The 17,500-nt window shown below is 33.6% G+C and overlaps 1 protein-coding gene across 3 annotated transcripts in view; it reads left to right on the top strand.

Annotated features, from left to right (window-relative positions):
- LOC136034081 (ATP-dependent RNA helicase DHX30-like) overlaps positions 1-11,297 on the top strand; it is a 204,513-nt gene extending 193,216 nt beyond the window's left edge. The window contains exon 13 of one of the 3 annotated variants that reach the window (XM_065715201.1): positions 11,135-11,297. In XM_065715201.1, the coding sequence (XP_065571273.1) occupies positions 11,135-11,137 (3 nt within the window). In that variant the 3' untranslated portion in view covers positions 11,138-11,297. Of the gene's footprint in view, positions 1-9,423; positions 9,624-9,654; positions 9,770-11,134 lie in introns of those variants that run through there. The other 2 variants (XM_065715199.1, XM_065715200.1) reach the window with 2 other exon arrangements.
- The last annotated feature ends 6,203 nt before the right edge of the window (positions 11,298-17,500 follow it).

Raw genomic sequence — 17,500 nt, 5'->3', positions numbered from 1 at the left:
TAATTCATTTTTTCTATTATTTTTCCTATGTCCTCTCGATCGTTTTTTACGTTTAGTAGGACAAGTAAAAGAAGGATGGTCCATAAAACCATCAATACATTTAACAACAACATGAGACATGTCACCATATTTTGCTACACGATCATTTAGCCCAAAAGGATAAGCTGTACCAAGAGTATGGATCCAGAAATCCTCCTGTTTACGTAGTCTATTATTCTTCTCTTCTTTATTTAAATTTTCTAATTCTAAATTTTCTAAAATTGTGACAGTTATATCTGATATGGAACATTTACCACTACTACAATGTTGAACTAGATAGTTATTAGTTTTTTCATTATTAACTGTTGTCTTGTGTCCAGAAAATCTTTTATATATATTATTAGTTGTTTCCCCCACATATTGTAGGCAGCATTTATTACATTCTAATAGGTAAATTACATTGGTTGTTCTACAATTAACATTACCACGTAACTTGCATGCAAAATTTTTATTATACAATGTACTTTTAACAGAAGTTCGTGGGACAAAATGATCTTGGCAAAGAAAACAACGACTTTTACACTTACTAACTTTCAAAAAATCGTTCCGAGTTCCGAGGCTAATATTTGTGTTTTGTTGCATAAAAAGTTATTGAAAATAAATCCAAAACAAACCAACATCCAAATCAAAATCCAACAATCAAAGTCCAAAAAACATGCCAAGGTCAATAGGTCAATAGGTCAATAAATACATAAACAAAAAGATGAAAGAACATGAAATTTGCATAAGTGCCATCTCACCAATAATTAACAATATCAGGTTAAAAACCTGGACCAGGGTAAAGGTCTGTCGGGGAGAAAACTAAAAAAATTTTCTCCACCAGCACTGGATCCAACCTGGAATAATATCATGAAAAGAGAAATCACCAATGCTACAGCACAAACACACACAAAAAAAAAAAAAAAAAAAAAAAAAAATAATAAAAAAAAAAAATAAAAAAAAATAAAATAAAATAAAATAAAGAGATAGAAGGAGAAAAGGAAGACTGTTTTCCTAAATTAGTGATTAATATAGACCAGCACTTGAATGAGGCCTCAACCCTACTCATCCATACAATCACATAGGTCAAACAGCATAGCCACACACAATCAACCATAAAGAATAATCCATGGACAGGCAGTCATGTCGTCAATAAGTATAAGTCGTCATTTACTGAACAATAGAAAAAATAATATAGACAAATAATTCAGAGGCAACACCCAACATAAGGGCTCATCAGGAGAATACACTGGCCTATATTGGGTTTCGCCACTCTAAATTCTCTACCCAGCACAGTGTTGTGGCTACCACAGAATATCCATGGCATCCCCGCGTCAGGTATTACCCCCAAATTACATGCCTATGAAAAAAAAAAACAGCAAATGTAAAACAACCAAGTAAAACCAAAACCAAAACAAGCTTATCCTGTTAATATATCCCTCCCTTTAGCAACAATAGGTAAACTAAATATTATAAATTTTACCAAATCACAAATATTAACACATTGCAAAAAACCTGAATGAACTAAACAATTATAGAATTCATCTTTACCATGTGGCTAATTTTTCAAAAAATTACGCTCAATTAGAAACGCAATTCAAAATAAATGGCGCTGTGACAACATTTTTCAAACCTCCCAAATTAGTTAAAAATTTCTTTAAGCATTTCTAGATAATTCTTTTGATATTTATTTAAAAGTTCGTTATAATGAAAACTAAATTTTTTAAATTGCCAAGTTAATTTATTTGCAGAAAAACCTCTTGATATCAATTTTTGGCTTAAGATTTTACATCTATTTTTAAAATCAATATAATTACTACAAATCCTTGCATAACGAAGTAACTGTGAGAAAAACGCTGAATATGTGATATTTGAGTGTATATTACTTTCAGGGAATGGGAAACTAATCACTTCAAAATCAAAATCATCCGTTTTATTATACATTTTAAAACTTAATTTATTATTATCACAAATATTAATATTTAAATCTAAGAAATGATCTTCATGACCAGCGCTATGACTAGGCTCAAGAATAAGCTCTGATGGATATATATTTTTAGAAATATCAATGAAATCCTTACAATTTAAGACCAAAATATCATCTAAATATCTTTTATTATTTGACAAAGCATGTTTTAAATTAATTGGATTATTCTTATCCATCATATATTTATATTCTAGTTGACTTAAAAACAAGTCAGCTATAAATGGGCTGGCATTCCCCCCCATGGGAATTCCCATAATTTGCTTGTACAAATCACCCCCAAATCTTATATAAGTATTGTATAAAACAAATTCCAATAACTCAAAAATCATATCCAAGCTGTAACATCTCAAGTTAACTGTAGTATTAAAGCAGTTTGTCCATATGGCTTTTTTATTATAACTGTCTATTTTTAAGAACCTTTTACTAGATAAGAGGAAAGATTTCTTTATAACAGTTTTTAAATTATCAAACACTAAATTAAGTGATAAATTAGTATACATTGTCGCAAAATCGAAAGACTCAATTCTTTTAGCTGAAACCATTGTTAAAGAATCTATCACCTGCAGTGAATTATTAACACTCCAATATGGATTAAAATTCGAAAATTTTTTAATACCAGAACAATAGGTTTTAAGTTTATTTACAATTTCCTTTAAAATTAAAGAGAGGTCAGTAGCAGCAATGCGGGTTGGACATTTAGCTGCTCCTGCAATAAACCGTGGTTTAGGGGGATTCTTATGAAATTTTACAGTCCAATATAGGAAAGGGAACTTTTTATCATTGTCATTTATTTTAATATTAAAATTTTTAAAAAGTATTTCTTCAGTCTTTTCAATTAAATTCTCATCCTCTATATTTACCTTTTCATAAACATTAGTTGTGCATAACTCCCTTTTTAAGATATCACAATACAGTTTCTGACAAATTATGGCAAAATTATTATTAGCTTTATCCACTGGCACAATTACAAATTCATTCTTTAGATTAGCAATTGCTTGTTTAATCTTCGCATTATAAAATAATGATTTAGTGTTACTATTTTTTAAGTTAGAATATATTTTATTTCTTACTCTACTAATAATTAAATTCTTCCAACTTTGAAAACTCTCTTTATTTTTATTCTCTTTCTTACACCACTTATCAATAAATAAATCAAAATCATTTTCCAAGCCATCAAGAACACTCGATGGTTTCAGATGATGAGAAAGACGGAAATTAGCCCCTTTATTCATTATAATTTGAAGATCATCTTGCTTTATTATTGACAAGTTTCCTGTTATAACATGTTTGTAAGTAGGATTTACAAATGGGCCAAGTTGCTTACAATTACAAACCGGTTTCCAATTTATATCGCTATCTAGTTTTTTTAGTATTAAATTATAATTAAAAATAATTTGCCCAATAGTTTTTGAAAATTTATAAGTTAAAACTGGACTATCATTATGATTTAAATTACTAGGAAGGGCCTGTTTCACATGCCGCTGATTTAAAATTTCTGGTAAATTAATATCTTCAATCTGCTTACAAGTAAAATTAATAGGTAAATATAATCTGTTATCCTTATTACTAATCTTATCAAACTTTTTCTTTTTTGAAATAAATTTCGTTTTAGTTAGAATGCAAATTGTATCACATATTACTTTAAAATTATATTCAAGAGCTGTATTATTCTTAACAATCCAGAAAAGTTTGATTAAATTCCTCTTGGATAAATTATTTAGACACTTTATTACAGAAATCATACCCCTAGATTCAAGTAGCTGGCATAGATCTATAGAAAGCATATGTACATCTAATTCATTTTTTCTATTATTTTTCCTATGTCCTCTCGATCGTTTTTTACGTTTAGTAGGACAAGTAAAAGAAGGATGGTCCATAAAACCATCAATACATTTAACAACAACATGAGACATGTCACCATATTTTGCTACACGATCATTTAGCCCAAAAGGATAAGCTGTACCAAGAGTATGGATCCAGAAATCCTCCTGTTTACGTAGTCTATTATTCTTCTCTTCTTTATTTAAATTTTCTAATTCTAAATTTTCTAAAATTGTGACAGTTATATCTGATATGGAACATTTACCACTACTACAATGTTGAACTAGATAGTTATTAGTTTTTTCATTATTAACTGTTGTCTTGTGTCCAGAAAATCTTTTATATATATTATTAGTTGTTTCCCCCACATATTGTAGGCAGCATTTATTACATTCTAATAGGTAAATTACATTGGTTGTTCTACAATTAACATTACCACGTAACTTGCATGCAAAATTTTTATTATACAATGTACTTTTAACAGAAGTTCGTGGGACAAAATGATCTTGGCAAAGAAAACAACGACTTTTACACTTACTAACTTTCAAAAAATCGTTCCGAGTTCCGAGGCTAATATTTGTGTTTTGTTGCATAAAAAGTTATTGAAAATAAATCCAAAACAAACCAACATCCAAATCAAAATCCAACAATCAAAGTCCAAAAAACATGCCAAGGTCAATAGGTCAATAAATACATAAACAAAAAGATGAAAGAACATGAAATTTGCATAAGTGCCATCTCACCAATAATTAACAATATCAGGTTAAAAACCTGGACCAGGGTAAAGGTCTGTCGGGGAGAAAACTAAAAAAATTTTCTCCACCAGCACTGGATCCAACCTGGAATAATATCATGAAAAGAGAAATCACCAATGCTACAGCACAAACACACACAAAAAAAAAAAAAAAAAAAAAAAAAAAATAATAAAAAAAAAAAAATAAAAAAATAAAATAAAATAAAATAAAGAGACAGAAGGAGAAAAGGAAGACTGTTTCCCTCCTCCCCCGAGATGTTTCTCTGTCTCGATAAAACGAAACAAAATGCATATAAGCAAACTCTTGAGCGTTTCCTAAAGTTTTTTGTAATTTTATCTAGAAGCCATCTAGATACGCCCCCCTCTCTCAATTGAAGCGACTAGATACGACGAATTTTGGAAAAAAGCAAACTTCTCAAAACTGGAGAGGCAGATTTTCCATATAAGAGAAACGACTTGGACTATTCGATAGACCTTGATTGTTTTAAGTGTTATTGCCATTAAGGGGTGGCATTTACATCCATTTTTTAGGAGAGAAAAAAAGGGAAAGAAGGAGGCCCAGCCCACCTCAAAATCCTGTTATTTTGACAAATCTTATAATTCGCATATGTTTTGTATAATCTGTCTGTATTTGACATTTTTTTTCAAAGTTGTTTCCCTCTAGTCCACCCCCAACAGAAATGAATTCCTCTGAATCAAATGAATCGTTAAAAATTGGCTTCTTTATCCTTTCTGTTAACTTTGCTAACCATCAGGATATACTGCCAAGTTTAAGCCTTCCTTATTGGGAAATAGAACTGAAAATTTATTTCCACCTATTTATCGTATAAAAAGGCAAATCACATAATTTTTATTCGTTACTGAAGGAATTGTGACTCCTCAAACTCCCGAAACTTGGCATCAGTGATTTTTCATCTTAAATTGCGGTCGTTTTTATTAATGTATGCTCAGTGTCTTGGGGGAAACAAGAAATGGGCCGGTTATAGCTGATAAATTCTTGATACTTTCTATTCCAACCTACAATAAACAATCAGAACAAAAACGAGCTTAAAGGGATTTTCTAGGGCTTTATTTCCCAGGAAAATTATATCTTTTTTTGACAACGCTCTTTACAGATTATTCAACTATTACATGCCTGCTAATCTCATCCCTATTGATGGAAAAAAGGAATGTACCATAAATGAGTATTTTTATAGCTGTGTTAGAGGGGTATGAAATCCAAAATTGTCTTTTAGGTAAAAAGTTTCCAGAATTCATCTTAAATTGCGGTCGTTTTTATTAATGTATGCTCAGTGTCTTGGGAGAAACAAGAAATGGGCCGGTTATAGCTGATAAATTCTTGATACTTTCTATCCCAAACGACAATGAATAATCAGAACAAGAATGAGCTTAAAGGGATTTTCTAGGCATTTATTTCCCAGGAAAATTTATCTTCCTTTGACAATGCTTTTTACATATTATTCAACTATTACATGCCTGCTAGTCAAATCCTTATTAATAGAAAAAAGCAATGTACCATAAATGAGTATTTTATAGCAGGGTTTGAGGGGTATGATAGGTTCTTCTGACCATTATTAAGAAAAGGAAAAGATGAACATAAAGATGCAAATGGAAATCCTCTTAATTAATGCAAAAACTGTTTCCATTAAAACTTAGGAACGTTGGAAAGGGGAGGGAAACGTTGTTCTTATGAAGGTAAAGACCGATTTTAAAACGTGCCAAAACTGCCTATATAGCCAAGTTGAAACTTGAACGTACGGGATTACCTAGAATACAAGAGGAGCTATGATTTCATAAGCCCTTTTGTTCTTTATTCCATGGCTTAATATTGACTTTACTGAAAACAATGCAAATTTGATATGTTTGGCTATAAAAGTTCGACTATATTTCACCTGGAATTTTTTTAATTTGTTTGTGTCGTTCAGTTTATTGGTTAAATGTGTGTATTTCTGTGCTTGTATTTTTTTTTTCAGGCTAGATCTTGTGAAGCTAGTGATATTATTATGCTTTTTAAATTAATAATAATTTATTTTTTATCCATTATTTTACAGAAGTATAGTGAAAAAAAACAAGTGAAGTATATTACAATAAAAAAATAAGCAAGTCGAGCACAAAAATACGAAGAAAAGTTAATAAATCAAACAGTTCGTGGTAACGAACTATAGTAAGGAATGACCCAGTTCAATAGTAACCGAAATTCTAAAAAATGAAATTCTGACACCAATAACTACATCAATAGAATTGCATTTTTATGCTGATTGTAAATATATAAGTTCCGTCAAGTTTAGCTTTACCCATCAAAAGTTACGAGCATGAGAAAATCTGCCTTATTTTAGAAAATAGGGAAAACACTCTCTAAAAGTCATATAATCTTAACGAAAATGACACGATCAGATTCAGCGTATCAGACAATTCTACTGTAGATTTTCAAGCTCCTATCTACAAAAATGTGCAATTTTGTATTTTTTCCCAGAAGACAGATCACGGTTGTGTTATTTATTTTGTTGTTTTTTCGCCCAGGGTGATCGTATCGACCCAGTGGCCCTAGAATGTTGCAAGATGGCTCATTGTAACGAAAATTAAAAATTCCAGAGCCTTTTTTAAGTAGCCAAAAAATTGTAGGGCACCTAGCCCCCCTCCCACGCAATTTTTCCCAAAGACACCGGATAAAAATTTTGAGATAGCCATTCTGTCCAACATAGTATAAAAATCTAATTATCATTTCTTCCGGGACGACTTAATCCCCCACAGTCCCCGGGGGAGGGGCTGCAAGGGAGGGGCCACAAACTTTGACCATTGTTTACATATAGTAATGGTTATGGGGCAGTGTACAAACGTTTTCAGGGGACTTTTTCACGTTAAAGTGGGTTGAAGAAGGGGGTTACGGGGGAGGATCTGTCTATGGAGGAATTTATCATGAAGGAAGAAAATTTCCATGAAGGGCCCGCAAGATTTTCTAGCATTATTTAAAAAAAATGAGAAAATAAATAAAAAAAGTTTTTCAGCTGGAAGTAAGGAGCAGTATTAGGACCTAAAACGAACAGAAACTATTGCGTATATAAGGGGGTTCGTCTCTTCCACAATTCCTCACTCTTTGCGCTAAAATATTTTTAGTAATTTCAACTATTTATTCTACGGCCTTTGTGGTTCAGGGGTCATTCTTAAGGAATTGGGACAAATATAAGCTGTAGTGTAAAGAGCGAGGTATTGAAGAGGGGGTAAAACCCCTTAAATATGTAAAAAAAAATACGAATATAGAAGCTCGTTAGGTAAGTTAATTCGTAAGTTAAGTATTTTTTTACTAATGAAAATGTTTGTAAAAAATTAAAGGTTCTAGTTGGCTTTTTAAGCAACCAAAACTTGAAGTGCAGCTAGGCCTCCTCCCTCACTCTTTTTTTATCAAAATCGTCCGATCAAAACTATGAGAAAGCCATTTAGCCAAACAAATTTTTATGCAAATTCAGTTTTAATTACCAATGTGCGGTGAGCCAAAATCAAAACATGCATTAATTAAAAAATGTTCAGAAGTCAAATTAAATATAAAAAAAAACAAGTTTTTTTAACTGAAAGTAAGGAGCGACATTAAAACTTAAAACGAACAGAAATTATTCCGTATGCAAAAGGGGTTGCCCCCTCCTCAACGCCTCGCTCTTTACGCTTTTTTTTATTGTTTTAAAAGGTAGAGTTGTGAGAAAGAGTCAAACTTTAGCGTAAAGAGCGAGGCGTTAAGGCGAGGACAACCCCTTCTATATACGGAATAATTTCTGTTCGTTTTAAGCTTTAATGTCGCTCCTTGCTTGCAGTTAAAAAAATGTATATTTAATTTACAGGAAAACCCGGAGTTACCCGTCAAAAGGGATACTCATAAGAAATTGTATAAAATTGTAGAAAAGGGATTTTGACGACTTAGTCTTAACGAACACGGAAAAAATATTTTGTCGTATGCAAAAAGGTCTCCAACCTTCACTTGGGGAAGAAATGAGTGAAGATTTGAATCGATTGACTCGGAGGAGGACCTTGCACAGCTTTGTTGGCCTCAGGTCGCCTTATGCTACAATGTGTCGTCAGTAGCAGTAGTTGTAATGTCACTGTGTAATGAAAAACTTGTTTATAATTTAATCATATTTTTGTGGGATTAAGTATATATATATATATATATATATATATATATATATATATATATATATATATATATATATATATATATATATATGTATATATATATATATATATATATATATATATATATATATATATATATGTGTGTGTGTGTGTTTGTGTATGTATATATATATATGGATATATATATATATTCAAATATATTCAACTGGAAGTAAGGAGTAACATTAAAACTTTTAAACGAACAGAAATTATTACGTATATTAGGGGGTTACCCCCCTGCTCAATACCTCGCTCTTTACGCTAAGGTTTGACTTTTTGTCCGAATAATGTATAGTAACCTCTACAGCAGGGTTTTCTGATGCGCTAAATCTAATATTATGATTCATTGAGATTACTTGACCTTTATGGATGGTCTCCCCCCCCTCGAAAATTTTCTCAGGGCCGTAGATTTTATAGTTAATACTCATGGGTGTCCATAAGCTAAATTTTAGGGGGGCTCACCTGGTCTAATTGGTGCTTGTAATGCTATATAGTAGAAATCTCATAACAAAAATATAAAAATATAAGGGAGCGTTATTCAGCGAGAAGGGATGCTGGTGCCCCCTGGCCCCCTTATGGGTGACCATGGTAACATTAAACTCAATGAATCTTATACATTTGGAATCAGTTTAAAAGCCCATTCTTTCGATTTGTCTATTAATATAAAAATTTTGTTTTTTAGAGTTTCCGGTAGCCTACTAGAGCCGGGTCCCACCTGACTTACAGTTCGCTACCACGAACTGTTTGAAAATATATGATAAATATCTCATGTTTTAAGCAGAAAGGAGCCCGTTTAGGATTCCATGTGCTTTTGCAAGAAGAAGATGAAATCATTGAGTGCGGGTCATAGTGAGGCAGTGTGGTTTAAATACTTCCATGTCTATAAATCGGATTCACTTCTCTTTTATTTCAGGCATTTCAAAGCAAAGGTTGAACATTCGCTGCATATGCTTCCTCGATAGGGTATTTTAGTTCTGTTTTCTTGTTTTTATATCTCTTTTAATAAGTAAATCCTATATTTATTTCTATTTTTATCTATCAAATGAATTTTTAATTAGAATAACTATGTATGCAAAAGCTACGATGCTTGGCTCTCTGACAGAGTGTCTAGGAAAACTACTTTAGACTAATAACGGAGGATCGATACATAGATGGATATAAATGCTAAAGTTTTGCATATAAAGAAAGAACATTACATACAGTCAAACATAGATAGACAGTATAAGCAGAAAGCGTAGGGGACCTAGCTAGAGTTTGATGACAGGATCTTTGGCCATCTACTCTTTTTATTTGGAAACCCGTAGTATACACTTTTGTGAGGGCCAGAGAAAAAAATATTTTGTGTTTTCACCCCCTCCAAAGAAACCGAAAAGTTTCAACTCGATCTTCTACAACTTCACTTTTGGATATTCACTCGCAGCAAAATCAATTAATTAATCAACCAGTCAATTCACATTTTCTTTTTTGAAAACTCTTAGTTTCTGGTTGGAACTCAACCGCGACAAAAATCTCCATTCTTAGTTCTAATCTTCACATTTTTTCCTCGAGTTTTGGGAATATGGTAGAAATTTAGCTGCAGGGGATCGACCAGAACCGGCGAAATTTTTGAAAGGAGATCGATGAGAAAGAAAAGATTGGGAACCTCTGATCTATTCCAAGAAACTAAGAAGGGTATTCTAACCAAACCTTACACCAGGTAATAAAATTATTTTTAATAGTTTAACAATAATTATAATAATAATATAACATAATTAAATAACATTTTTTTAATAATTAATAATTTCCACCAGGTATTATTTGTAATAAAATTTCTTGCATTTAGACTTTGTGTACCTGATGTGTGTCTCAGATGTCAAACTTCAAACCTTTGTCAATTGTATAAAGTATGGTTTGATTTAGAGCTTGTTTTTTTCTTTTAAAAAATGGCCACAAGGAAACTAAAGTGCTTTCAAAAGGCCTCGATATAAAATGCATGCGTATACCTGCTGAGTGGGTATAAGTTTTTGCTTTTTTTTTTGTAGGCTACTTCTTCTATTTAAATACCGACCAGAGTGGATGATGAGCATTTATGCCATTCTGGTGTTTATTTTAGGCGGTTGCGCATTGAATTTTTCAAATCAGCGCATTTTTGGGTGGGGGTAATCGTTCTTTCGGCGTATTTTCTATAGAAAATAGAGCTTTCGGCGCATTTCACTTTTATAATGGCACAACTTTAAACCAGATATCTTGTAACACTGCTACCGACTGAACTTATCTATCATACCCAGGGGCGTCGTTTGGACCGGGGAAGAGGGAAGAATTTGCCCCCCTCCGTTAATGTGGAGAAAAAATATGTGAATTAATGTGGTCAAATCTATTTCTTCATGATTCTGGTAATGGTTATCTATTTACAGTAAGAAAGATCTCCCTAAGCAGTTATGCAGTTCAGGGTTGTAGTGGGTGCCAACTTAAAAAAAAGAAGCGTGAGTGAAAAATCAGTAGAAAAAGTACCATACAGTTTAACAAGGCCTAGCATTCCTGTGAAGATGTATTGGAGATCAACAGGTTGTAATTATTTGAGTTTTTACGGACGATAAGCGTTGTCAAATGTAACTAACTATTTTAGCTTATTTATTTTTCACAGTTCAACGTGGCAACACTGACGAAAATAGGATACTGCCCTAAATATTTCATAATTTGGAACAACCAAAAGAAAATCCTAGAAAATTGCGGTTTGTTGGTTTGTAGAAACCTAAACTGGTCAAAAACTGTTTTTATTTTGATGTTCTTGGTACTTTAGGGAAGATTACCAGAACGATCTGGAGTTTCTTTGGCTCCGTTGCTAAATAGCCTACTGGGGAACCTCATTCTTTAGTTGAAAAACTCTTTAGTTGTTCATCTAAGATAAATTGTATGTATTGTGCTGGAAAACCGATTGTAGAAATTAAACTCAGACCCAATTAAAGTTAAACATGAAAGATATTGAAAGAAAAACTTTGGAACGCTCACTGGAATGTATGATTGGAAGTATTGGGGTGCTATCTAATTGGTTTTCACATCTCAACAGAGTTTATACAGGCATTTAGCCTTTAACGGGCTAGCAAACAAATACAATATATCAATTCAGTTCACATATAGCATTCATTCAGTGAACATCTTAAACCGGATTTATTTTCACAAAGTTTTGATAAAACAAGAATGCATTCGAGGTAAATACTCCTACTTTGCGTCGGACCGTTCATTTAGTGTTCAGCAAGGTTAATTTGCCGTCGAAATTTTTTTGGATAGATTCAGATGCCAATATTACGCAAAGTGAGTAGTTAAAGGAGTTTTATGTGGTAGTATATTTCTACAGTCTATTTTTCTTGGAGTTCAATTACTATTTTGTATAATGGGAGGACAGAGGAAGAAGGAAAAATCTGACGAGTTTTTTTTCACATCCAGTCCTATGGAAGGAATCTCATTGAAATCACTAGCTGATAGTTTGAGTCTAGTTTTGCAGACTGTTAAAGAAAATTCAACTACGTTAAATGAGCTGAATGTTAATTTTAAAGGATTAGATCAAAGGATTTCTAAGATCGAAAAATCTGTATTCGAATCGAAATTGGAGGTGGAAGGTATTAAGCCTAAAGTGATCAGCCTTGAGGTAGAAACCAATGATTTGAAGAACCACATTTCTGTGCTGGCTGATGAAAATTCTTTACTGAAATCGCAGTTATCTAGCCTAAGGTATACAATGATGAAGCTGGAAAGTAAAGAAACTGATAAAAATATTCTAGTATAGAGTGTGACAGCGATTGATACTGTAAACGCTAAGACGATTTTCGATAGTATATTTTCGTCATGCCTTGGAATCCATGAGGTACCCAAATACACGATAGCTGATAAAGATTATCGTGGAGAACAGGGAGCTGAAAGTGGCAGTTCTAAAACAGGCTCGAAATCTTCGTGGAAAAACTATCATGGGAAATCAGAATGTCTTTTTTTCCGATGATTCTCCCCCGTCTGTTCGAGAAGTTCGAAAAAACTTTTAGCTATCCGAACCAGTATTCGTGAAAAAACAGGTTTTGAGACTTGGATTGCGAGATCCATACCACCATCTCTATGTATTCATCGCCTTAAGGAAGGGCCAGTAGAAATGTTTTTGTTTGATGAAATCCCACCAGATATTAGTAGCCTGATTCAAACGCAACGTCAGCGAAGGCAAGGAAATGGCCGGGGCAATTCTATTCACTGGATTACATGACTGAATATTTTTTTTTCTTTTTTTGTTTAGTGAGTTTTTGGAAGCCCGGACACTTTTCGTGTTTTTATAAGAAAAAAGTATTGCTGGAATTATTTGTTGAGTTAGTTTGGTCCGATGCAATAAAAATAGTAATAGTGACTTATATAATGGTATCTTCTGCTACAACAAATATTGTGTCTTTTTTATTGTATTTCTATTTTTTTTTTTTTTGCACCAACAGTATAGTATTAGAACAAACTCATTTATTGTGAGTTTTAGTGCTTTTACTTTTCAATGGGAGAGGCATGTACTCCTTGGCGTGAGGTCAATGTCTGATAATGGTTTGGGTGATATTATTATTATGTTTATGAATGAATGGTTTATATTACCAGTGCTGATTATTTGTTTATTTCTTAGTTTTTCCTTGTTTCTTTTTTCTTCTCTTTCCCTGTTTTTTATTATTTATTCTTACCTTGATTTTATTATCATTATTTATCCATAGCTTGATTGTATTATTTTTTACTCTTCTTTCCTTATGTTTTTTCCTTATACTTGTGGTCTGGTGGGCTTGGTCGTGGGGTGGAACTGCCATCCACCATGAGTAGTGGCCAGGCTGGTATCAACTTTTTGTGGGATCGTTTACTTGATTTACAAAATAATCCTTTAGATATTGAAAAATATGATTAATAATTCAATTGGAAGTAGAAATCAGATGAATAATGATTCTAATTCGGCTTTTAAAAGTAAGTATGTTTCGCGATTAAATGGTTCTGCCTCCTCTAAACGAGATGATATTTTCTCTGTGTTTCATCTTAACATTCAGGGACTCTGCTCGTCTTTTGATGAGCTGAAACGAATCGTTAGTAATGGAACTCCTGATGTTATAGGATTATATGAAACTTTCCTGGATTCAAAAAGGATATCCTTCTAGATATTCCAGGATATAGGATGGAGAGGCTGAATAGGAAACAGATTGCGAAAGGTGGCCTTATGCTTTATATTGCTGATCGTCTTGCATATAATGTCCAAAATGATTTGAGCAGAAATGAGGAAAGAATCTTTGAATCCCTATTTATTGAGATTAAATCAATGCGTAAATATTTAGTTGTGGGTTTGGTTTATAGGTCCCCCGGCGGATCTATTCCTTCGTTTTTGAAAATTCTGGAAGAAGTTTTGGACTCAGTCCAAAAACGTCCCTATGAACTAATCCTTATGGGTGATTTTAACCTCAACCTGCTGGATTAAAATTCTGCTTCAACTATTGATTTTTTGTCAATGATGCTCTCTTCGGGAACTCTACCTTCAGTTTGTATATTAACCCGAGTTACAGAAACACAAGTGTCTCTTATCGATAATATTTTTTCGTCACTAGATGTTTTAGATAATTTGGTGCTGGTTAGTGATATTTCTGATCATTTTCCCGCTATTTCTCGATATAAGAGTGCTGATCAAGCGCAGCGTATAGCATCACCATCTAATATCCTATTTTTCCGTTATGGTGATACTAAGCTAAGTCTACTTAATTCTCGTCTGGCTGATGTACTATGGGGTAGTTTGTTTTCTGACTCAGATTTTAACCACTCTTTTTATTCCTTTTATGATTTAGTTAAAGAAGGAATCCTGGAAATTTGCAATCGGGGTCCAGCGCCCCATACATCGAAACGGGTAGCACCGCTGAATCCATGGATGACTCCAGGTCTCCATAAAAGCTGGAAAAGGAAAAATTTTTTGTGGAAGCTTTACAAGGCTTCACCATCTTTAGCTCATCACGAACGATTCAAAGCCTATAGGAATATATTTAATTCTCTGTGTCGGAAGGCAAAGTCTCAGTATTATCATAGGAAATTTTCTGAATGTGGGAAGGATGTAAGGAAGACATGGTATTTAATCAATTCAGTTCTTAGACCTACTTCCCCTCTGCCTTCAATTCCATCAATGCTGAAAATCGATGGTAAAACCGTCCAAGGAGATGTAGATTTTCAGCTAGAGTTTACCTCTTATTTTGCTAATATAGGAAAGGTAACTGCTTCCTCTGCTAGCTCTGCAACTTCTCCTTGCGATTTCAGAGCCTTTCTTGGACCCTTATGTTTGGAGTCGATGGTCTTGAATTCTGTTTCTGAATTTGAGGTAGCCGGTATCGTGAATGCTCTTAAAGGATCTTCCTCTTCAGGACCAGACAAAATTCCTACAAGGGTCATCCGTGCCATTCTGCCTGCTATTCTGTCACCACTAACGTTGTCAATCTGTCTTTCGAGAAAGGTATTTTTTCTGAATCTCTCAATCGAGCTAAGGCTATAGTACTCAATAAAGGTGGTTCTCGGAGTGATCCTCCTAATTATAGGCCAATTTCTCTCCTATCTGTTTTCAGCAAAATTTTTGAGAAGGCTATGCTATCCAGGCTTCTTAGTTTTCTGGATGCAAAGGATTTTTTGCATGATTTCCAGTTTGGATTCCGAGCGAGTCACTCTACGGAGCAGAGCATGCTTGCGCAGCTTTATCGAAATTCATTCATTCGGCAATAGATTCTGGTCATATCCCGGCAGCTTTATTTTTGGATGTTCGTAAAGCTTTTGATTCCTTGACTCATTGGATTCTTCTTTGGAAACTGTCACATATTGGTATAAAATCAAACACTTATTCTTGGTTTTGATTCATATCTTTCTGGTAGGCTCATTTCAATTGATCCGCTTTTCCGGAGCCCTTCTGAAGTATATTATGGCGTCCCGCAGGGATCTGTTCTTGGTCCCATTTTATTTTTGATTTATGTTGATGATCTGATTTCGGCTGTAAAAAACACCAGGCCTCTGGCATGTTGCAAGCTGTGTCAGCCTGATGCTCAGTCTTGTTCCAGTACTTCTTCTAATGAAAATTTTCTTGTTGTTTTTGCTGATGATACCACTCTTGGGACCCTTGGGAAGACGGAATGTGATATCAAGTCCTACCTTGTGGCATTATTCGAGAGAGTTATGTCATGGTTTAATGCCAATTACTTGGTCTTGAATGTTGGTAAATCACATTTTCTTATTTTTTCTCGAATTGGTATAGCTTTCCCTCAGCTTACACACCTTCAGGTGTCACAAGGCTCCTTGTGTAGACCAGAGAATCGGGTGGTCTGGTTTCTTGGTATCCTGATTGATGAGAACCTTTCATTCAGAAACCATGTAGCCATGATTATGGTTAAGGTCTCAAGGAGTTTGGGTATCATTCGAAAACTTAGATACACATTTCCTGGATCTATTCTGAAACTTCTTTTTTTTCTGTCTTGTCTAGTCATTAAATAAAAAAAACAAGTTTTTTTAAATGAAAGTAAGGAGCGACATTAAAACTTAAAACGAACAGAAATTATTCCGTATATGAAAGGGGCTTTTCCTCCTCGACACCCCGCTCCTTACGCTAAAGTTTTTTATTGTTTTAAAAAGTAGAGTTGCGAGAAAGAATCAAACTTTAGCGCAAGGAGCGGGGTGTCAAGGAGGAAAAGCCCCTTTCATATACGGAATAATTTCTGTTCGTTTTAAGTTTTAATGTCGCTCCTTACTTTCATTTAAAAAACTTGTTTTTTTTATTTAATTTCTGAAAGTTTTTTAATTAATACATGTCTGATTTTGGCTCTCCGTACATAAATTATATAAAATGAAATTTGCATATTAATTATTTTTTTGGCTAAATGGCTTTCTCTTAGTTTTGATCAGACGATTTTGAGAAATAAGGGGTGGGGAAGGAGGTCTTGTTGCCCTCCAATTTTTCGGTTACTTAAAAAGGCACCTAGATCTTTTATTCTTAACAAACGTTTTTATTAGTAAAAAAAAAATACGTAACTTAAGAATTAACTTGCGTAACAAACTTTTATATTCTTATATTTTTGATTATATATATGAGGGGGCTGGTCCCCTCGTTAATACCTCGCTCTTCACACTAAATCTTGTTTTATCCCAATTCTTTAAGAATGACCCCTGAATCAGAAAGGCCGTAGAATAAATAGTTGAAATTATTAAAAAAAATTTTAGCATAAAGAGTGAAGTGTTTATCTCCTCCTGAATACCTCGCTCTTTATGCTAAAGTATTTTTAGAACCCCTCATATGCGTAATAATCTCTGTTCCTTTTTAAGTTTTAATGCTTCTCCTTACTTTCGATTGAAAAAAACTTTTTCATGTTTATATTTTCATTGTTTTTTTTTATAGTAATGCTAGAAAGTCCTGCGCCCTTTTCATTGAATTTCTCTTCCCCCATGAAATATTCCTCCAAGGAAAGATCCTCCCATATAGCCCCCTCCCCTGAACCCCACACCCAAACCAAAAAATTCCCCCTGATAACGTCGGTACACTTCCCAGTAACCATTACTGTATGTAAACATTGGTCAAAGTTTGTAACTTGCAGCCCCTCCCCCAGGGACTGTGGGGGGTAAGTCATCCCCAAAGACATAGTTATTATGGTTTTCGACTATGCAGAACAAAATGGCTATCTCAAAATTTTGATCCGTTGACTTTGGGAAAAAAATGAGCGTGGGAGGGGGCCTAGGTGCCCTCCAATTTTTTTGGTCACTTAAAAAGGGCACTA

Source organism: Artemia franciscana, chromosome 12 (genome assembly GCF_032884065.1).
Source record: "Artemia franciscana chromosome 12, ASM3288406v1, whole genome shotgun sequence".
NCBI classification, from domain to species: Eukaryota; Metazoa; Arthropoda; class Branchiopoda; order Anostraca; family Artemiidae; genus Artemia; species Artemia franciscana.
Note: the sequence above shows the minus strand (reverse complement) of the source record. Positions and strands in the feature narration are given on the sequence as shown.